The sequence below is a fragment of the Erpetoichthys calabaricus genome, chromosome 8 (assembly GCF_900747795.2).
Source record: "Erpetoichthys calabaricus chromosome 8, fErpCal1.3, whole genome shotgun sequence".
NCBI classification, from domain to species: domain Eukaryota; kingdom Metazoa; phylum Chordata; class Cladistia; order Polypteriformes; family Polypteridae; genus Erpetoichthys; species Erpetoichthys calabaricus.
The window spans coordinates 90,354,208-90,373,472 of NC_041401.2; the positions used below are offsets into that span (position 1 = coordinate 90,354,208).

The 19,265-nt window shown below is 37.3% G+C and overlaps 1 protein-coding gene across 20 annotated transcripts in view; it reads right to left on the bottom strand.

The window, feature by feature from the left end:
* The window catches only part of myo18ab (myosin XVIIIA b), a 336,877-nt gene that overhangs the window by 40,477 nt on the left and 277,135 nt on the right, over positions 1 to 19,265 (bottom strand). For all 20 annotated transcript variants that reach the window (XM_051931142.1, XM_051931141.1, XM_051931146.1 and 17 more), the window contains 6 exons: positions 18,129 to 18,252; positions 14,951 to 15,151; positions 14,243 to 14,353; positions 13,371 to 13,475; positions 13,036 to 13,182; positions 12,453 to 12,566 (listed from right to left, as the gene is read on the bottom strand). In XM_051931142.1, the coding sequence (XP_051787102.1) occupies positions 12,453 to 12,566; positions 13,036 to 13,182; positions 13,371 to 13,475; positions 14,243 to 14,353; positions 14,951 to 15,151; positions 18,129 to 18,252 (802 nt within the window). The remainder of the gene's footprint in view (positions 1 to 12,452; positions 12,567 to 13,035; positions 13,183 to 13,370; positions 13,476 to 14,242; positions 14,354 to 14,950; positions 15,152 to 18,128; positions 18,253 to 19,265) is intronic.

Genomic DNA, 19,265 nt, shown 5'->3' on the forward strand with positions numbered 1-19,265 from the left:
TGGCTTTCAGATTTAAATTATTAACATATACAATTAATTTCAAAGCTATAATGTTTTTTTTTTTATCTTAACTGCATTTACAGCGTGTTGCTCAACAAACTTCGTTATACAAGCTAAACTGGAGGACATGTTCCTGGCAAGGTTGACATTATATGAAAAAAAAAATCAATTCCAATTTTAAACTTTGTCTTTAAATTGCCTACTTTTTAAATAAATATAAAGGTTATTGAAAATGTTCTTCAATTGTTACATCATAAAACTAGCTGTATATCAATGCAATTATACATGACAGCAGCGGTCCTCAGCCTATATGGTACACAAATAACTGTCAGGTGGTATGCAAGGAAGCAAAAAGGGTAAAAAGTGAGACTTTTCTCTTTCTTTATTTCCTAGGACACAAAGCGGAAGTGGAAGCAGGCAATAGCCGACTGTGAGATGGAGCACGTTGTTGAAGAACTCCAGGCCCTCGACAACCAGATCCAGAAACTCCTGCCCAGACGGAGGTACCTGAGGGAACTGAAGGCTCGCCTACTGAAAGAGTCCTCCCTGACTTCTGAGATCGTTGCAGAAAATCACGATTCAGCAACCTCGACTCCACGCCGTGTCGCTCACTTTCAGGGCCAAGTGAGTTTTACCTCTGAGCCTCATCAGAGCGACGACATCAACGACAAGGGAATCGGCCTGTTTCAGCTATGCAGGCGGGAATTTAAGGTTAGATCGTCTCCATCAGCCCAGGCCAGCATCTCCACCCAGAACCAGTTCAACCCTCTTCGCTCCCCTACTGTGCTGGCAACCCCGAGTGATGTATTTGTGATTGGAGATTCTATTGTATGAGACTTAAAAATTTCTTGACCTAAACAGAAATCACGGTGCTTGTGTTTGAAATGTTATGAGAGGAGCACCGACAGTCTTCAAGTGGCACAAGAACAGGGCAGTGGGATCCATCGTAATAACGATTTGAGATACCAACAGTTGGAGATTCTTAAGGCTGACTTTGCAGCATTTATTAAAGCCACTTAGGAGAGACCCCAGCTGCGAGAATCTTTATCTCGGGTCCCATACCTTTGGTTAGAAGATCAAATGAGTACTAGTCGTCTGCAGGCATTAAACATCTGGCTGAAAAGCTTCTGCAAGAGACAAAACATCTGGTTCATGGACAACTGGGATCTCTTCTGGGAGAGGCCACGTTTCTTCAGGCGGGATGGTCTGCATTAAAACTGATTCGACACCTGGGTCCTCTCCGAAAACATCTCTAATGTAATTTGGCTCTCTTGACTATGTACTTTTAATTCTAATTCTTTCCATAATGCCTTGCTAGGGCATGATAACTCTGTAGCAAACTCTTATTCAAAAGTGCACTGTATCAATTCTTTAACACTAGAATCCCTGAAGCCTAAGAAAAAATTCGTAATCCTGGGCCATCTTAAGTTCTTTCGCACCTCTCCATCAGTGTCTTTTGTTTTGTAAATGTGCCACTCAGCACAAGTAGCAAGCTGCCTGCTGTCCCATCCCCCCTACTGACAGAGCTCAACTCGAGAAAAAAGCTCTCCCAGGTCAAACCTTGTTTATCTCGGCGTTAGGTGCCGGGAGTTGTATAGGGTAAATAATATATCTTTATTTGGAACACATGCAATTCATGTGTGTTCTGTGTCCACAACGATCTATGTAAGTGTAGGATGACAGGATATGCAAGAAAAGCAAGAAATGTTGAACACATACTTAAAACACAAACGTTTTCATGTTTTAAGTACTAACGACAAAATTTTGACATGAAGTGTATAATGTGTGAAGACTGAAGTCCAAATATCATATAAACACTTTCACATAAGGTACACATATAACAAAACAAGTACGCTTTTATTCAAGACTATAACTGAAGAAAAAGAAATTGGGTTAGGGTATGACACTGATACGACCGCTTTGGTGGGACAGCGGTAAGAATTGCTGACTCATAATCAAGAGGTTGCAGGCTTGATCCTGGCCGCTTCCCAGAATTAGCATTTTGACTAGTGAGCTAGTCTTAATGTTACTATTATAGCACTTTGGTGGCCATGCTGACACTTCAGTACGCGAGCAATGGTACAAGAATGCAGTCACACTTCTTTTTTTGGGCACATACACTGTCAGCATGAATGTGACTGTGAGCATACAACTGAATTATATTTAAAAAAAAAAAGCTAACCTTTACAAGTACCATAAATTTACACTGGCTGTTGCAGAATCAAATCAAATGTATGTTTTTACTGTATAACTAAGGGGCCCCCTGCCTGCTTCGCTCGCCAACCCCTGTGTTTGGTTTTCCGGATACACACTTTTAAGATTTTTTTTCTTTGAATTGTTGCTATTTCATTAGTTTCACTTTTATTTCAGAACTTCTGTAAAAACAATATTTGTAATCTTGCAAGTCCCAATATGCTGAATCTTTTTAATGAGGTCAGGATAGGTTTCTCTGTTTGGAATTTCAGCACAGACAAAACGATCTACATCATCAGCAGTTAATAATTTTTTTTTTTTACAAAGTAAAAAAGTAAGTAAAGTTGTGCATTGGACTCCTGTCTGTAAAGTCGTGCTATTTTCCTCTCACAGTTCCAAAAGTACATGGGGTTGCCAAGGTGATACCCCAGCTTTTGTCTAGATTTCTGTACAAGGGCTAGACAGAACGTTTTTTGATTCCTGGGGTAAATGTAGCTTTTTAAATAAGCAGACAGATAAATATATATACATGAACAAAGTAACCAATAAATGCATGTGTGGTAAACTATGCATAGTTATACAGGACAAAACGCAGTGAAATGCATCCTGATCCGCTTATCAAAAACTGTGCAAAGTTAGAAGAACATCAGTTAAATTAACAAAAAGTCATACATTGAAAGGTAACAGTATAATAGAACATAATAAATAAGTAAGATTACGTGAAAAAAGTAGAATTAAGTGTTAAGGTGCAATAGTGTAGTAATTATTGTGCAAAACCAAAGTTAGACTGGTGCATAGTTAAATGAGGCAGTTTGTTTGCGCTACTGCGATCTTTACTTTCTTTTTTTATATTTTCTAATTTTCCTACTTTCATATCCTTTAACTTTCTCCACATGTGTATAGTGCCGTTTTTTTTTTTTCTGAGCCTTTCTAATTTCACTGGTTTCATAGTCTCTAACCTGCTCTGCATGTGTTTAGCGCCAACGTTTGTAAACGTCTTTATGAAGTTCTACTTTGTCATTTTACTCATTGTCTTTTAATTCTGAGCCATACAGTACAATACATAGAACAGAATAAATCCTCAATACAGTATAAAAATAAAAATTCTAGAAGTACGGAGTAGAATTTCACATTAGATGATATCACATAATATGATTTGGATTTGTTTTAAGTCCTGGAGACCTCATTCATCAAGCTGCCTCCCCCATTTTGCCATTCCACATCTGAAATAGCGCTAATCCGATGAAAGGACCCCTCATTCCCACGTCCCCATTCATCAGGGATGACTTTACCTTAGGCAGGCAATCTACAATTTAAAGAGATTGTTATTTTCTTGTGAATTGTTACATATGCATTATTTTCACTTTTACGTTAAAAACTTTTGTAAAAACAATATTTGTTTCTTTATTTCCTGCCCCGCGCGAGGTTACATCTCTTTCTTCCCAGACGTATAATACTGCTCGTGTTGTGAAGGGTGTTGCGGCTGAAGGTACGCTAAGGATATGCCTTTGGATCATTTGCTGTCTTTTTGCTGCTTGCTAGCTGCCTCTTCTGCCTGTCGCATGTCGTTGTTTTAAGAGATGGGAACACATGATGCTTGCCTGCCAAAAGCAATCCAACAACTGCTAGCTTAGAGGTCTGTTGACTTGTTTTAAATGATGGCTCACTGCCTGGTCTCGTGTGACATTGTAAAAGCAACACCTGTCTTTTATTTCTGGCCACGGGCGTGGTTGAATTCTTTCTTGCAGGATGTATAACGCTGCTCGCATTCGGTTGGGGTAGTTGCTGTCGCAGCTTTCTCCACATGTGTATAGCGCCGTTTTTTTTCAGCCTTTCTAATTTCACTGGTTTCATAGTCTCTAACCTGCTCTGCATGTGTTTAGCGTCAATGTTTGTAAACGTCTTTATGAAGTTCTACTTTCTTTTACTCATTGTCTTTTAATTCTAAGCCAGATTGGACGTGCTTTTTTTTCAATTCCACTTGTTCCGGGCTGATAATTACTTTCCTTATTTTCTGAATTTGCACCTCGATTATTCTTTTTTGCTCTTTTTTCTGTCCAACGCATTTGAGTCTCTTTTCTCCGCGGCCGATTAATTTCTACCCTATTCATTTCTACCGTATTGACCTTATACACTTTATATGAACTGAGAGCCCTGGAGCTGTGTGTGCTGCATGGCTGCCTTTACACTACTGATTTGTTTTTTTTGATATTGCTTTTAAGTAGGGTGTGCCTTGCAAGACTCTCGTTCTATGTTCCCGTGAGACGCACCGCGGCAGGTCTCTTTCGTCTCGCAGGTCTTTAAACTATCTTCCGAGAAGATCACGTATCGTAGACTATCAGGACAGGGGACAGGATTTCTTTTTATAATAGATAGTAACAATATGAATGCTGTTGTTAAACCCCTGCTCAAGAAAAATAATTTCGACTCCTCTGTTTTTGAAAATTTCAGACCTATTTCTAACCTGCCTTTCTTAAGTAAAATCCTAGAAAAGGCAGTCATTATCCAGCTAAATGATCACTTGAATAAAAACAAATCACAGTACAGAAACTGCACTCATTAAAGTAGTAAATGACATGCAGGTAAATGCAGACATAGGCAGTGTATCTGTTCTCATCCTCTTAGATTGGAGTGCTGCATTTGATACCATTGATTACAATATTCTTATAAATCACCTTAGTCAATGGGTAGGCCTCTCTGGCAGTGTGTTAAATTGGTTTGAGTCTTACCTGACAGGTAGAAAATTCTTTGTTAGTTGTGGTTATTATACTTCAAAGACACAGGATATTCTATATGGTGTTCCACAAGGATCTATCCTGGGTCTACTGCTCTTTTCTATCTATATATAGCTTCCATTAGGTCAGATTATCTCAAGGCATAATGTAAGCAATCAGAGATGTGCTGACGACACACAACTGTATTTATCAATAGTGCCTGATGACCCTGACTCTCGTCTTACTTGTGTTTCTGAATGGATGAGTAGTAATTTTCTCAAACTAAATAAGGAGAAATCGGAAATATTAGTGGTTGGCAAAAATGGATATAATGAGGGTATTAGAAATAAACTTGATCCATTAGATTTGAAAGTTAAGAAAGAGGTAAAGAATTCAGGGGTAATTATTAACTCTGACCTAAAGTTTAAATCACATATTAATCAGATTACTAGGACAGCATTTTTTCACTTAAGAAATATAGCAAAAATTAGACGCCTTATACTGTTGCAAGATGCTGAAAAATTAGTTCACTCTTTTGTTTTAAGTCGACTAGATTACTGTAACGCACTCCTCTCGGGACGACCCAAAAAAGACATCAATCAATTGCAACTAGTGCAGAATGCAGCTGCCAGAATCTTAACTAGGAAAAGAAAATCCGAGCACATCTCTCCAGTTTTGATTTCACTACATTGGATACCCATGTCATTTAGAATTGACTTTAAAATACTGCTTATGGTTTACAAAGCATTAAATAATCTCACTCCATCCTATATCTCGGAATGCCTTTCACTCCAAATCGTAACCTTAGATCTTCAAAAGAGTTTTTGCTTATAATTTCAAGAGCTAAACTTAAAGGAAGTGGTGAGGCAGCCTTCTGCTGTTATGCACCTAAAATCTGGAACAGTTTACTGATACAAATTCGCCAGGCTGATACGGTGATCTGCGCCACCACCACCTGATCAAAACACGTGCAGTCCCTTCATTGACGGATTGAAGGCCAGAGGTCCATATGACCATCATCGTCTAATTCTTCCATGTGAAGCCTGAAAACCACGAGGATTGATTTAGATAATTTATGTTAGGTAGAATGCCTAGTCGGAGCTGGGCAATCTCATGGCCTTGGAACCACTGCTGATTGTTTTTTTTCTCTAGCCCTCTGGAGTTTTTTTTTTGTTTGTTTATTCTGTCCTCCCTGGCCATCAGACCTTACTTTATTCTTTGTTAATTAGTATTGCCTAATTTTCATATTCTTTCTTTTTTCTTTCTTCATCTTGTAAAGCACTTTGAGCTACATCATTTGTATGAAAACGTGCTATAAATTTTGTTGTTGTTAAAAAGACTGTTGGCTACACAGCAGCCAAACCCAAGTCTTGATGCCCAGTTGTTCTTCAGTTCCATCACCTGTGATGTAGGAATGAACGCAGGGACCCCAGCTGCCCATGAAACCGAATGCATCAAATCCTCTGGGATGAAGCCTGAAAACAATGAGGAATAATTAAAGAACATTTACTGTATGTTGGGCAGAATGCCCAGTGGTGACTGGGTGGAACCTCTATAGATTTAGTTTTTTTTCTCCAGCTTAAATGGAGTGTTTTTTTATTTAGTGTTTGTTTATTTTGTCCTCTTGGCCATCTGACCTTATCACCAGACTCATCATTAGAGATTTACAATATGATACTGTCAAAAAGGATGCTATTCGTCTAACAATTATATATCTATGTTTTATAAGATTGTATGAATTTATTTTTTTCTTTTTTCACTTATTCATTATTATTCTTACCTAATCTGTTTTCTTTTCTTGCAACTTTCTTTTTGACATCTTGTAAAGCACTTTGAGCTACATTACTTGTATGAAAATGTGCTATATAAATAAATGTTATTGTTGGTATTACTCAGTCTCACGGTAGTCCTGCTGTAAGACCCCACTATTGTCTCTATAACCCCAGTTGTCATTTACTGTGTCCACTGCCCATGTCAATTTGAAGTCTTCCAGTACATACACACACACTCACACAGAGTATAGACATACATACATGTACACACAAACACTCAAGGTTTACTTAGCAAAACAGCCAACTTGAACAGTTGTGAAATATAAGAATAAGTGCATGGACCTGTTTGGCAAACAACTATGTGATACGCCTGTAATGTACCTATAGTACAGGGGTAGGGAATGTCGGTCCTGGAGGGCCACAGTGAATACAGGTTTTTGTTCCAAAAAGTTTCTTAATGAGGAGTCAATTATTGCTGAGACCATTTTAGTGGTCTCGTTTGTTAAGGTTCCCCACCCTTAATTGCTGATTTCAGTCTTAAACAGCTGCATTCACTGTTTTTAATGGCTCCTTATTAGCAATAAGATGCAAATGACAAGGAAACCAGCAGTTCTCCATCTTAATTGTTTCCATTTACACCTGTGTGGATTCATCATGCACTATTTAGTTTAATAAAACACTTAAGAGAAAAACGTGACAGACTGAAAATTACCCGTTTTAGGCTTCAAATCATTTGGATGATATCCTTGGAAAGGAAAAAAAATCTATGATACAAGAACCTAACATTGCAGACTAACAAGCTGTAAAATTAAATAAGGTCTGAGATTGGAAAGGATTGGTTTCTAATTAAGTAATTGGGTTAAAACGAAAACCTGCAACCACTGTGGCCCTCCAGGACTGACATTACCCACCCCTGCTATAGCAACATTTGTACAATACAATAATCAAAGCATTTTGTGAACAGTAATAGTGTAAAAAGAGTACCGTAGGTTAAGATGTGTTCTTTATGAAGACACATCCAAGTCTGCAAAAAGATTTCATTAAAATATGATGAGATAAGAAAAGTGAAATTTCAATGCAGTATTTCATTCTGAACCAATAATGTCTTACTGTATTAATTTGGAAGTAAATATGATGAATGCCTAATAAATACATAATTACTGTAGATTCCAAGTTTACAGACACATCTCATATGGCACAAGAAAACAGAGTAAAATGGTTTAGTTAGAAATACAGCCTGCACTTGCCCTTCCAACTTTTTCAGACAAATATTATATCACATTTATCAGGTTCACCTCAATCTAATCCCTTTTATACATGTAATAAAGGCTATGTTTGTCTTTCTCATACTCTAGAATCCTAGTACACTAGCTGTAAAAAAAAATTTATTTGACAGCTTGACAGATAACAAAATGCACCATGCTTGCAATGCGAAAATTAAGAATACGGTGAGTATTATGCCAAGTGTTCAAATAATATAGCTTGTTTTAATAAAACAGGTTTACAGTATTTTATGTATTTATATTTAGTATATGTCTCTAGTATATATATAAACCTTTACATTTATAACAAAATGTACACTGCACATGCATTTGCACAGACTGAAGTTATCTTATTTTATTTGATTTGCAAAATATTATGCAAAATAAAACAAAGACATATTGTGTAAATATATAAATAACTACTTAGTAAGCACTACCTGTCATTTAAAAATATCAAACAAACAGAGATAAACTGGTGTATTAGAAGTTTAAAACATTCATACTGCTGGTAACAAATATTGATAATGTTATTTCTGTAATCATATTAAAATTGTACAGAAAGGGTGGCAAAGATTCTATGATGGGAAATATTAATAAAGAGTGAAATATGTAGGCTTCACGGAGCTAATGAATCCATTAGCACATAACTGAGAAATGAAATGACTTCTAAAACATGCTGACACAATGACATCTATCTTATTAACATGTTGCAGAAACAGACTGGGAAATTTATAATGGACAAAATTTATTAAATTTTATTTAAATAGAATGCAATTTAAAAAAGGTAATTGCTCATTGAAATGATTACCAAACTAAGTCAGAGTCTCCTTTGAAATATCCACAAAAAAGCCCTTTTCACTTTAGTAACATGCAGCAAAATTGCCAATTCTGCTGAACAGTGAAAGCAGAAAATAGGAGCTGTCCTGTTGCTATACAGTAGGCTACAGGCCGTGTGCCGCAGGTGCCAGTCTTATCAAACTGACATGCTGCTACAGGCATAAGTGCACATCAGCACCACAGGGAAGATGGTATAGGGGAAATTCAATCCATTTTCTTTGCAATATAAAAACCACTCAGAGTTAGTGTTAACAAACTGGTTCTTTACCACAATAATGCATTCTTTCAATATTAAAAGCAGAATGTTTTCTTTGCAATAATCAAGGCAATTTGTTCCAAAATTCATCTACCTTTATTATAAACAACAATGACAATGTCTTATTTATATAATCAGAAACATTTATAGAAGTGTATTCTTACCACAGATATATTTAAACTACTGCATCTACTTCCATCCATCCATTTTCCAACCCGCTGAATCCGAACACAGGGTCACGGGGGTCTGCTGGAGCCAATCCCAGCCAACACAGGGCACAAGGCAGGAACCAATCCCGGGCAGGGTGCCAACCCACCGCAGGCATCTACTTTCAACAGGCCATATCTTTTAGATATTATAATCTTTGATAAGATACAGGTCTTTGATAAGGATACAGTCCACTTTCAAAATAACACTCGTCATACACGTGTGTATGGGGGGGGAAGTCAATGGGCTTAACTGAATGTTGTATGCTGAGAGAAGGGTTGACTGGGTGCCCTAATGCTCTTTGTCCTTCCCTTACAGATCCCCATAAGGCAAGCCGCTACTCTGCATCCGGTTATTGGACAGATTCCACTTCGGGACATAATTTCAACCCTCCTCTGAATTAATTCTAAGATTACCTAAATAATTGACCTGTCATTCCTGGCAACCTATTTTATACGTCTGCATAAAATTGTCTTGTTAACAATTTCTTTTGAAAATCAAGCATGGAAGCCTTTTGAAAACAAAAATGTGGCTATGTGTGTGTTTTCTAAGGTTAGCTACTTACAATGTTCAGAAATTAGACAGCTTCTAAAATACGTAAGTGCACTGCTATTAATTTCATCCAAGGAGAAAATTCTTATGGCCAGTTACTACATATGAGTACTGCAAGTCACTACCTACACTGTGTCAGTAAACAGAAGCATTTTCCTTAAGCAACAGAAGTACTGACATCAGGAGCTTCCTTGTTGATGACAAACACTGACATGTACTCACTTGAATAAGGCAGTAAAATTAACATTGAACTGCAATCTTAAATTGAAGTAAATGAGGCAGTACCCCAGATATTTACTGCTTTATATTTGGCTGTTCTATTCCTCAGTTTCTGCTTTTTTAAGCCTAAATATATATGTCTTTGGGAACAAAATATGCTGATCTAGAAAGTCATTTGCCTGGCAATATTAATAATAGATCTGCTATTACCTATTTACCTCTAGACAGAAACAAATATTACTGTAGGGTCAATCATGGCATAACTTTTATACAAGTTCAAGATTTCCTTCTATTAGTTGATATCGTTATATAAGAATGCTATTTATCTGAGCCAGGTAGTCAAACAGATAAATTCACTAAGTATGAACTAAGCAAATCCCAGTTACCTCCTGGGATAGTTAACGCAGTAATGTCCTAGTTCTATGTGCAAGAGGGGTCTGTGAGCACTACAGGTCAGGGATACTCAATATAGCCACAACAGTATTTCTAATATTTCTAAAAGTGATTATGACTAAATAAACACCCTGCTACTCTTTTTCAATTAACACAAGCTATTTCAATGTCCTCAGGTATACAGTAATCCCTCGCTTTATCGCGCTTCGCCTTTCGCGGCTTCACTCCATCGCGGATTTTATATGTATGCATATTTAAATATATATCGCGGATTTTTCGCTGCTTCGCGGGTTTCTGCGGACAATGGGTCTTTTAATTTCTGGTACATGCTTCCACAGTTGGTTTGCCCAGTTGATTTCATACAAGGGACGCTATTGGCAGATGGCTGAGAAGCTACCCAACTTACTTTCTCTCTCTCTCTCTTGCGCTGACGTAGGGGGGTGTGAGCAGGGGGGCTGTTCACACACCTAGACGATACGGACGCTCGTCTAAAAATGCTGAAAGATTATCTTCACGTTGCTATCTTTTGTGCAGCTGCAGCTGCTTCCTGAAACGACATGCTGAACGGTGCTTCGCATACTTAAAAGCACGAAGGGCACGTATTGATTTTTTTATCTGTCTCTCTCTCTATCTCTCTCTCTCTCTCTCTCTCTGCTCCTGACGGAGGGGGTGTGAGCTGCCGCCTTCAACAGCTTTGTGCCGCGGTGCTTCGCATACTTAAAAGCCACACAGCACTACTGATTTGTTTGCTCCTTTGAAGAGGAAGATATGTTTGCATTCTTTTAATTGTGAGACTGAACTGTCATCTCTGTCTTGTCATGGAGCACAGTTTAAACTTTTCAAAAAGAGACAAATGTTTGTTTGCAGTGTTTGAATAACGTTCCTGTCTCTCTACAACCTCCTGTGTTTCTGCGCAAATCTGTGACCCAAGCATGACAATATAAAAATAACCATATAAACATATGGTTTCTACTTTGCGGATTTTCTTATTTCGCGGGTGGCTCTGGAACGCAACCCCCGCGATGGAGGAGGGATTACTGTATTTTATTTGATCATGCTGTAGGCATTTATATGCCCTATGCTGCATCAATCAACAGCCCAATAAACAAAAAACAACAGACACTGCTGTGGATGATTTTGGTATAGCCTATGAAGACAAAAAGCAACAAAACAAACCGGTTTTTCTAAATGTTTGGTCTTGATCCAAAGTCAAATGGCACTGCAGATCCTTATTAATAACTGAATATGACTCCCTTTTGAAAAAAATGGCTACCTGCCTTTTACATTGCTGCACTGCATCAAAATCTGTAGGTTTCACTAATGTTGTTAGTTTATATACCATATGTTGTTGAAATGCATAACAGCTGAAGTGTTCAACTTAAATAGATTTATTTATTTATTTATTTTTACTTAAAATGAGGACAACAAATAAAAGGTGCTCATAACCATCTAGAGAATATGAAACCCTTTTAGGTATAAGTAGTCAGTGCAATAAATAAAACCAAAAAAATAGTTTAGCAATTCCCTTGCCATTATGCGAACTCAATTACTTTTTTTCCGTGGTACACAGATAATAATCTGCTCAAGACAGTGTTATTAAATCCCAATGCATTTTGCAGTTATATGTCTTGTTCAAATTGGAAATGGATTTCAAAACATACCATTACACACAAAACCATTTCCCAGCAGCCACTACAATAATTGAACTCATGGCCTTTGCCTCTGGCAGGAAGCAGAGCGGCTATACTGCAGGTTGAGTTAAAGAAGGTATTTGTTAAAAGCTTACAATCCACCACATAAAAAAGCAAGATACTGTTAAAAGTACTGCATGTGTATATTTGTATAGTTTTTACAACATTCAACTTCAGCATTAATACTGGGCTCAGATAGCATGACTGAAAAATGAGCAGATATACAAAATAAAAAGAACATGTTACCCTATTACCACCAATACCCACAGTCCTCTGAGCGTCAAAGCTCCTTATGGTAGATATTTAGACTCGGCAACAAGGCAATAAAAAAAAAAAAACTAGAAGCAAATACTTACTGCAGACTTGCTCTTCAAGATGTCATCCATTTGTATGTGAAGGTCTTCAATTTCTACTTCCATGGATTTTCGAGCTTTAACTGCTGCAGCACATGTGAATTCTGATTCTTCCAACTGTCCAAATTAAACAAAGCATCAAAAACAAATCCAAAATTTGGACAGGTCATTAATCTTTAAAATCAAATTATGCATGGACTAGAACATACTCATTGTCACTTGGGTGAATTGTAGTATCACAGGACTTTGAAATAATTACAACTGTAAAGATGACAAGGACTTCACTGCTGCATTGATGCTTAAGCAAGCAATCTTCAGCCTGGAGTGGCTACTCAGGAGATCCTCCAATGACAGCTTGGGCAGCCACTTTCAGGTATTTTCAGAATAATTTTCTGATGCTCCTACAAAGGTGCTAAGTTTGATTGTGTGTATGTTGTTGTTATTTTCCTGCACTGTTGTTATGATAGAGTTGAGGTGTGTATATAGCAGGGTGCTATCATTTCTATGATTCTGTACAACAGTTTAGCTATCAAAGCATTATTTTGGTATATTTCTTTAAAGTGCCTCAAATGTTTGGACTTCAAACCTGATTTTTAAGTTGTGCAATTTCCCGTTTGCTGGGTGCATTGTTCTTCAAGTGATCAAGCATTATTTGAGCATCAGCCAGCAGTGCTTTGGTACGCTTCAGGTCCTTTCGCAATCGTTTCTCTGTCTCCAAGTCATGGTGTGTAACCTTTTAAAAATATAAATAAATTGAGACCACTGTACTGTGCTTAATTTGCTACAATTTTCCTACACAAACATCAGGTATAAAAATAAAACATTTCAAATATTTAATGGTAAAAATGAGACACTCACAAGATTTTTGGACAAGGCCAGTGTTTTTGTACAAATAAATGCCTTCTCTTTTTCAGCTCTTACCTGGTCACTAACAGCTGACAACTTGTTTTCCAACTCTCTCTTTTCACGAAGGACCTTCTGTTTATCTTCATATTCTTCCTCAAGCTGAACTTCCATTTGTTTCAACTAACAGGAGAACAGACAAAAAATGCCAAAGCACTTTAAGACACTAACAGATATAGAAGGGAATTTTCTATAATCACAAGAATTAAGTTAAATGAAGAAGAGTCATTTTTCTTTGAGTAGAAACAAATATATTCATGCGCAGGTACATATTACAAATAAAAATTGTATATAGGTGCCATCTATATTTGCAGCACAAGGTAGAACCAAACCTGGAAGAGCTCATTATTCATTGTAGGCATTTATTGCAGGCCACATAGTTCTTGTAGTGGAAAACAATAATACAATATGCAAATACTTTGTAATGTGGCATGAACATGTAGGTTTTCACAGAAAATGTGCAAAACTCCATAGAAGACAGTAACAGGGCTATAAGTCATTTGCCTGGATATTTCACAGAACACTGTTAACCAGTGTGTATATAAAAGTTTTAATTTGACACAGATATTACCAAAGTGAAGAGCAGTCATTATTTAGAAATACATTATTAGTAGAACTTAATGGCTTACCTACAATGGTACAAATGTACCATTTACAATTTTAGTAGAGATAACATGAACCACATTTTCCACAGTGCATTTCCCATTACTAGACTAAAAGGAATGTTGAATCAAGTTTGAATAAATATAACAACACTCAGAGTTTTAAATATTTCTTTTAAAAGAATTGGTTTTCATTCACTTCCTGCCAGCAAAGTTAACTACTAAAAGCACCCGAGATCTCAAGTCTAAACTGCAGCCACCTACCAGTAGTCTGCAGAAAAAGCATACCTTCTTCTGGCATGATTGACGGACCTCCTCAACCTCCTCATCCTTGCTCTCAATCTCCTTGGAGTGAGTTTGTCTCAACCGCTCCATCTCCATTTCTAACCGCAGCTTTGCCTTTGTAAAGTGTAAAAAATGAAGTATGAAATATGTTTTTTTTTTCTTCTACTGAACTTTGAACTTCACTTTTTGCTCTGCAGCTGCAAAGGTGCACATGTGCAAATTAATTTCCATGTTTCACAAATTAAAGTATTTAAGAGCTTTAAAAAGTGGGAACAGAAATTTTAAAAATTACATTAATATAGAGTTTTGATTATCACCACAAGGAAGGAAGTATACAAACATATTCCTGCAGTGCTTTTCAAGAGGTTTCATTCTTTTAGTTTTGCCTTAATTCACTGCTTTTTATGTTGTAATTATTATTATATAATTTAATGCACTAGTACTTAATTGCAATTTTTTGAAAAAATATAAATGCATTCTTTTCAGATGAGTGCCAACAGTTGTGCATTATGTATGGAATATTATGTATCTGAAACAATTAGCTTTAATAAGAAATATTTAACACGAAAACTGGGAAAGCAGACCATTCACATGAATTTACAATTATGAAAATAGAGTAAGATTAATGATTCACAAAAAGCAGTAGCAACAATTAAATACTTTTGAAACAATTTAATCGATACTTTCCTAATCCCAATTTCTTGGGCATACCTGCTCTAGCATCTGAATGGTTCCTGCCTGCTCATCAAGCTCTTCCTCTTGATCTTTAACCTTAGCTTCAAGGTCACGTAGCTGTTTTTTGACTTTGGCAAGGGATGCTTCATCTTTGGACTCCTGAGAAGAGAGGTCTTGAAGCTCGGCCTCAAGCTGCTCCACTTTCTGATTAAGAGCATTAATCTCTGAATCTTTATCCTAGGCAGATAAAAAGGGAGGCAAATAGAACATGGCAAACTTTTCCACTGATGCAAAGGCGGAGTGGTGGCTCTGAGGCTAGGGATCTGCACTAGCAATCGGAAGGTTGCCGGTTCGAATCCCGTAAATGCCAATAGGGACTCTGCTCTGTTGGGCCCTTCAGCAAGGTCCTTAACCTGCAATTGCTGAGCGCTTTGAGTAGTGAGAAAAGCGCTATATAAATGCAAAGAATTATTATTAAAGAATTAAAGTTCACTCATGGAAACATCTGATTAAGTGAATGAAAGATTAACAGATGTTACATTTTAGGCACCTTTCTTTTTTAACTGCTGCTCTTCAGATTTCTGAAGGCAGAGAAGCAGCTAAAGCATTATGAAGCAATGTTGAAAGGGAAGGTACTATACAAGTATGATATTGGTGTACATGGATATAAATCATTAACAATGCTCCAAAAACTAACATTTGGAAAATTATAAAGGTGCTAAGAGAAGATTTCAATTCATCAGGATGAGACTTTAGGTACACACAATACATATGTTAAATGCTGATGAACAAGGAAGTCACAATGTGGGGATGAAGGAATACCCAACTTAAATGGGAAAATGTATAGTCAGAAAGTCATACAGGCTTTTATTATGGTTAATGCTTTAGTGGGTTTTACACAGAAGGTAATAAAAGCAATGCAATGTAGTAAAATAAATTCTTAAAACTGTTTGTGTCCTAGAGCTGGAGGCCAGTGGTCCCAGAGAGGCTGTTTAGGGTAAATTGATACAAATAATCCTCCCATACATCTCCAAGGTCTAATAATCTCTCTGAGCAATTTCACCTCCCTCCCGCTGAGTATAAATTACTAGCGCATCAGCATCTGCTAAGAAAAGGAATCTTTCAGGACAGTAAAGTACCAAGGGAGATCCAACAAACTCAAACACTCTGCGTGCATTATTACTGTCCATTTAGGAAGAAGCCGTTTCTTCCCAAGAGACAATGTACTAACAATGAACACTTCACATCTCATAAATATACCTAAAAAAAAAGAAAAGTTGCATGGACAAAGAATAATGTACATGTATGTCAAAAACTCAGAAAACAATTCTTCTTGATCTGTTCATATGGACATAAAATTTTAATTAAATGGCAATAGTAGATTATGTCATTCACAAAATTTTTGATCACATCTAGAAATTAGAAATAATATAAAAATATACCTTTTTCAAACTGTATATATTTTTTATGTTGAAAAGGTGAATCCTAAGTCATCTTTAAAGGAGAAGTCTGGTATTTTTCAAGTTATTTAATCTCCATCGTGTTATATACAATTTACAGCTAAAATGCCTTCTAAAGTGAAGTGTTTTTTTTTATAACTGTAAAAGAATACTTAGCCTCTTCTTGAGTTAAAGTGGAACTTCGGAGCACCAGTTCAAGCATGAAAACAAAAGCCCCTAAACTAACCAAATATGTCCACTTTGAAGTGTCAAAGGTTTCAAGTTAAGAAAATATACCTTCTAAATTTCTCAGCCATGCTTGTGACAACAAATGCAAATTTTTCTTAAAGTAAGGATACATTTCGTGTTCACTTGTCTGCTCACAGTAGGCATTATGGGTGGAGTTTGACATTTTCCACAGATGCCCCACTAACTAAGCAGTTGTCTTCAGTCTTGCCAGATTCATGCAGCATATTTTTCTTCTTTTGTCTCTTCAATTTCTTTTCAGCAATGGTTGTGATGTGCCATGGAATGAAACAAATAATGCTTTGCACAAAATTGTGCCGAGTCTCTGATATAGCGAATAAAGTTGTCTGTATGCTCTGAAATCATCAGATGTGAGTGTGTATCTGTTGACAGACCACTGTGACTGTTCATGATTTAAAACATGCACCAGTGCCTTTGTCACTCTTTTTTTCTCCTATGTTAGGTGTAATCAAATCATAGCTTTTTTTATATATGCAATGCTGACAGCACACACTAAATCACATACAGACACAGTGTTTCTTGATAGAAACGTACTCGGATCTTACTTTTTTCCTGGACAGCACTTCATATTCAGTCTACTTCTAAACTGCTTCTGTCCTTTTGGCTACAACCACAGTGCAATCTGGGATAAGTGTCAGCATCAAGCAAAGAAAAATAACTATTTATTGTCACATATTCAAACATTTTTGGGTTTGCTATGACTGTGTGCATGCTGTCTTCCAGCATTGTGCTCTTTACCTGAGACTTGTCCATCAACTCAGTGCTATCTTCTCTTTTCTCCATGTTAAAACTGTTGCAGGCTATGTGCTAATAACTACAAATGAAAAACACTAGTATGTAATCCCTGGTGGCTCTGCATATTGTTTTACCTGACGGAAATCCTAAACAGCACAGTGGGGGGTGATTGTGGCAGGAACTATACCCCAGGGGCTAAAAGGTTGCCACAGAGGGAGACAAGCAGTGAGGTGAAGAACATAGTTGTTCCCCAATTAAAATGACTGAATCTCACAAATATATTTCATTTTTTCTTCCTTCCTAAAATTATATGGGTATGCGGTTTTATAATATGTGTGCAAATTTCATAAATGGACATATTCGGTAAATTGAAGGCACTAGTTTTCATGTTTGGGTTTGCGCTGCTTGAATACCATTTCAAACCACAAGAACGGGCATGATATATTTTTTGTAATTAATAAAACAAAATTCAGCACTGTAGAACACATCATCATCTAGCAAAATTAATATAGCCTATACCATGACTGTGAAGTAATAACTTCAACTTGAAAATATTGAACTTATTCTTCAAAACCAGTGTTATAGATAACAGAAACATATCACACAAAATAAAAATAATTACATACAGAAAATACCTTTGCTTCTTTAAATTGTGTTACTTAATATGACAGAGCTGACCTGTTGCCTTCTACATGACCTGTTGCCTTCTAATAAGCGAACTTGGATTGAGTTACTTAATATATAACCATTCTTCCAAAGAATGCAATTATTACCTCTAGAAGCTGCTTCAAGCTAAACACATCCCCAGTAAGTGCATCCTTCTCTCTGTTTAACTTCTCTCTTTGGAGTTTCTCTCGTTGAGCTTCTGTCTGAGCCTGAGACAGTTCAGTATCAAACCTAAAATGACAGAGAAAAGGCCTTTAAGAAAGCAGAGGACATATTTTCTTTATAAAAACACTAATTATGGCAGCCACATTGGTCAAATAAACCTATATGGTGATCCTAAATGTGACTTGTAAGACAAAGTAATTGCAGATACTACAGCTGAGATGTTGTGCATCTAAGATTTAAGATATACATAAAAGATCTTGCAAAAATTACAATTGGAAAAAACACAAAGTCCAAAGCCAGGCATCACTACAAAAACAGAAACAAATCATTATTTCTTAATAGTCCAGCAGTTTTTTTTCTCATTGTCTGCAACAGTTAAACAGTTAAATAACAGACTTAATAAGGGTGGCCTGAGGGCCTGACATCCTCTAGTGGGCCCTGTGATCACTGCTCAGCACCATGGAGTTCGATTGGCATTTGCCATAGAATACCAGAATTGGCAGGTGCACCACTGGTGCAAGATAAAAGGAGGTTCACCCTGAGCACATGTGACAGACGTGAAAGGGTCTGCAGAAGCCGTGCAGAACGTTATGCTGCCTGTAACATCATTCACCATGACCGGTTTGGTGGGGGGTCAGTGATGGTCTGTAAGAGGCATATCCATGATGGGTCGCACAGACCTCTACAGGCTAGACAACAGCACCTTGACTGCCATTAGGTATTGGGATGAAATCCTTGGACCCATTGTCTGACCCTATGCTGGTGCAGTGGGTCCTGGGTTCCTCCTGGTGCACAACAATGCCCAGCTTCATGTGGTGAGAGTATCCAGGCAGTTACTGAAGGATGAAGAAATCGATACCATTGACTGGCCCCCATGCTCGCCTGAACTAAATCCAATAGAACACCTCTGGGACATTATGTTTCGGTCAATCCGATGCCACCAGGTTGCACCTCAAACTGTCCAGGAGCTCAGTGATGCCCTGGTCCAGATCTAGGAGGAGATCCCCCAGGACACCATCCGTCTCATTAGGAGCACGCCCCAATGTTGTCAAGCATGCATACAAGCAAATGGGGGCCAT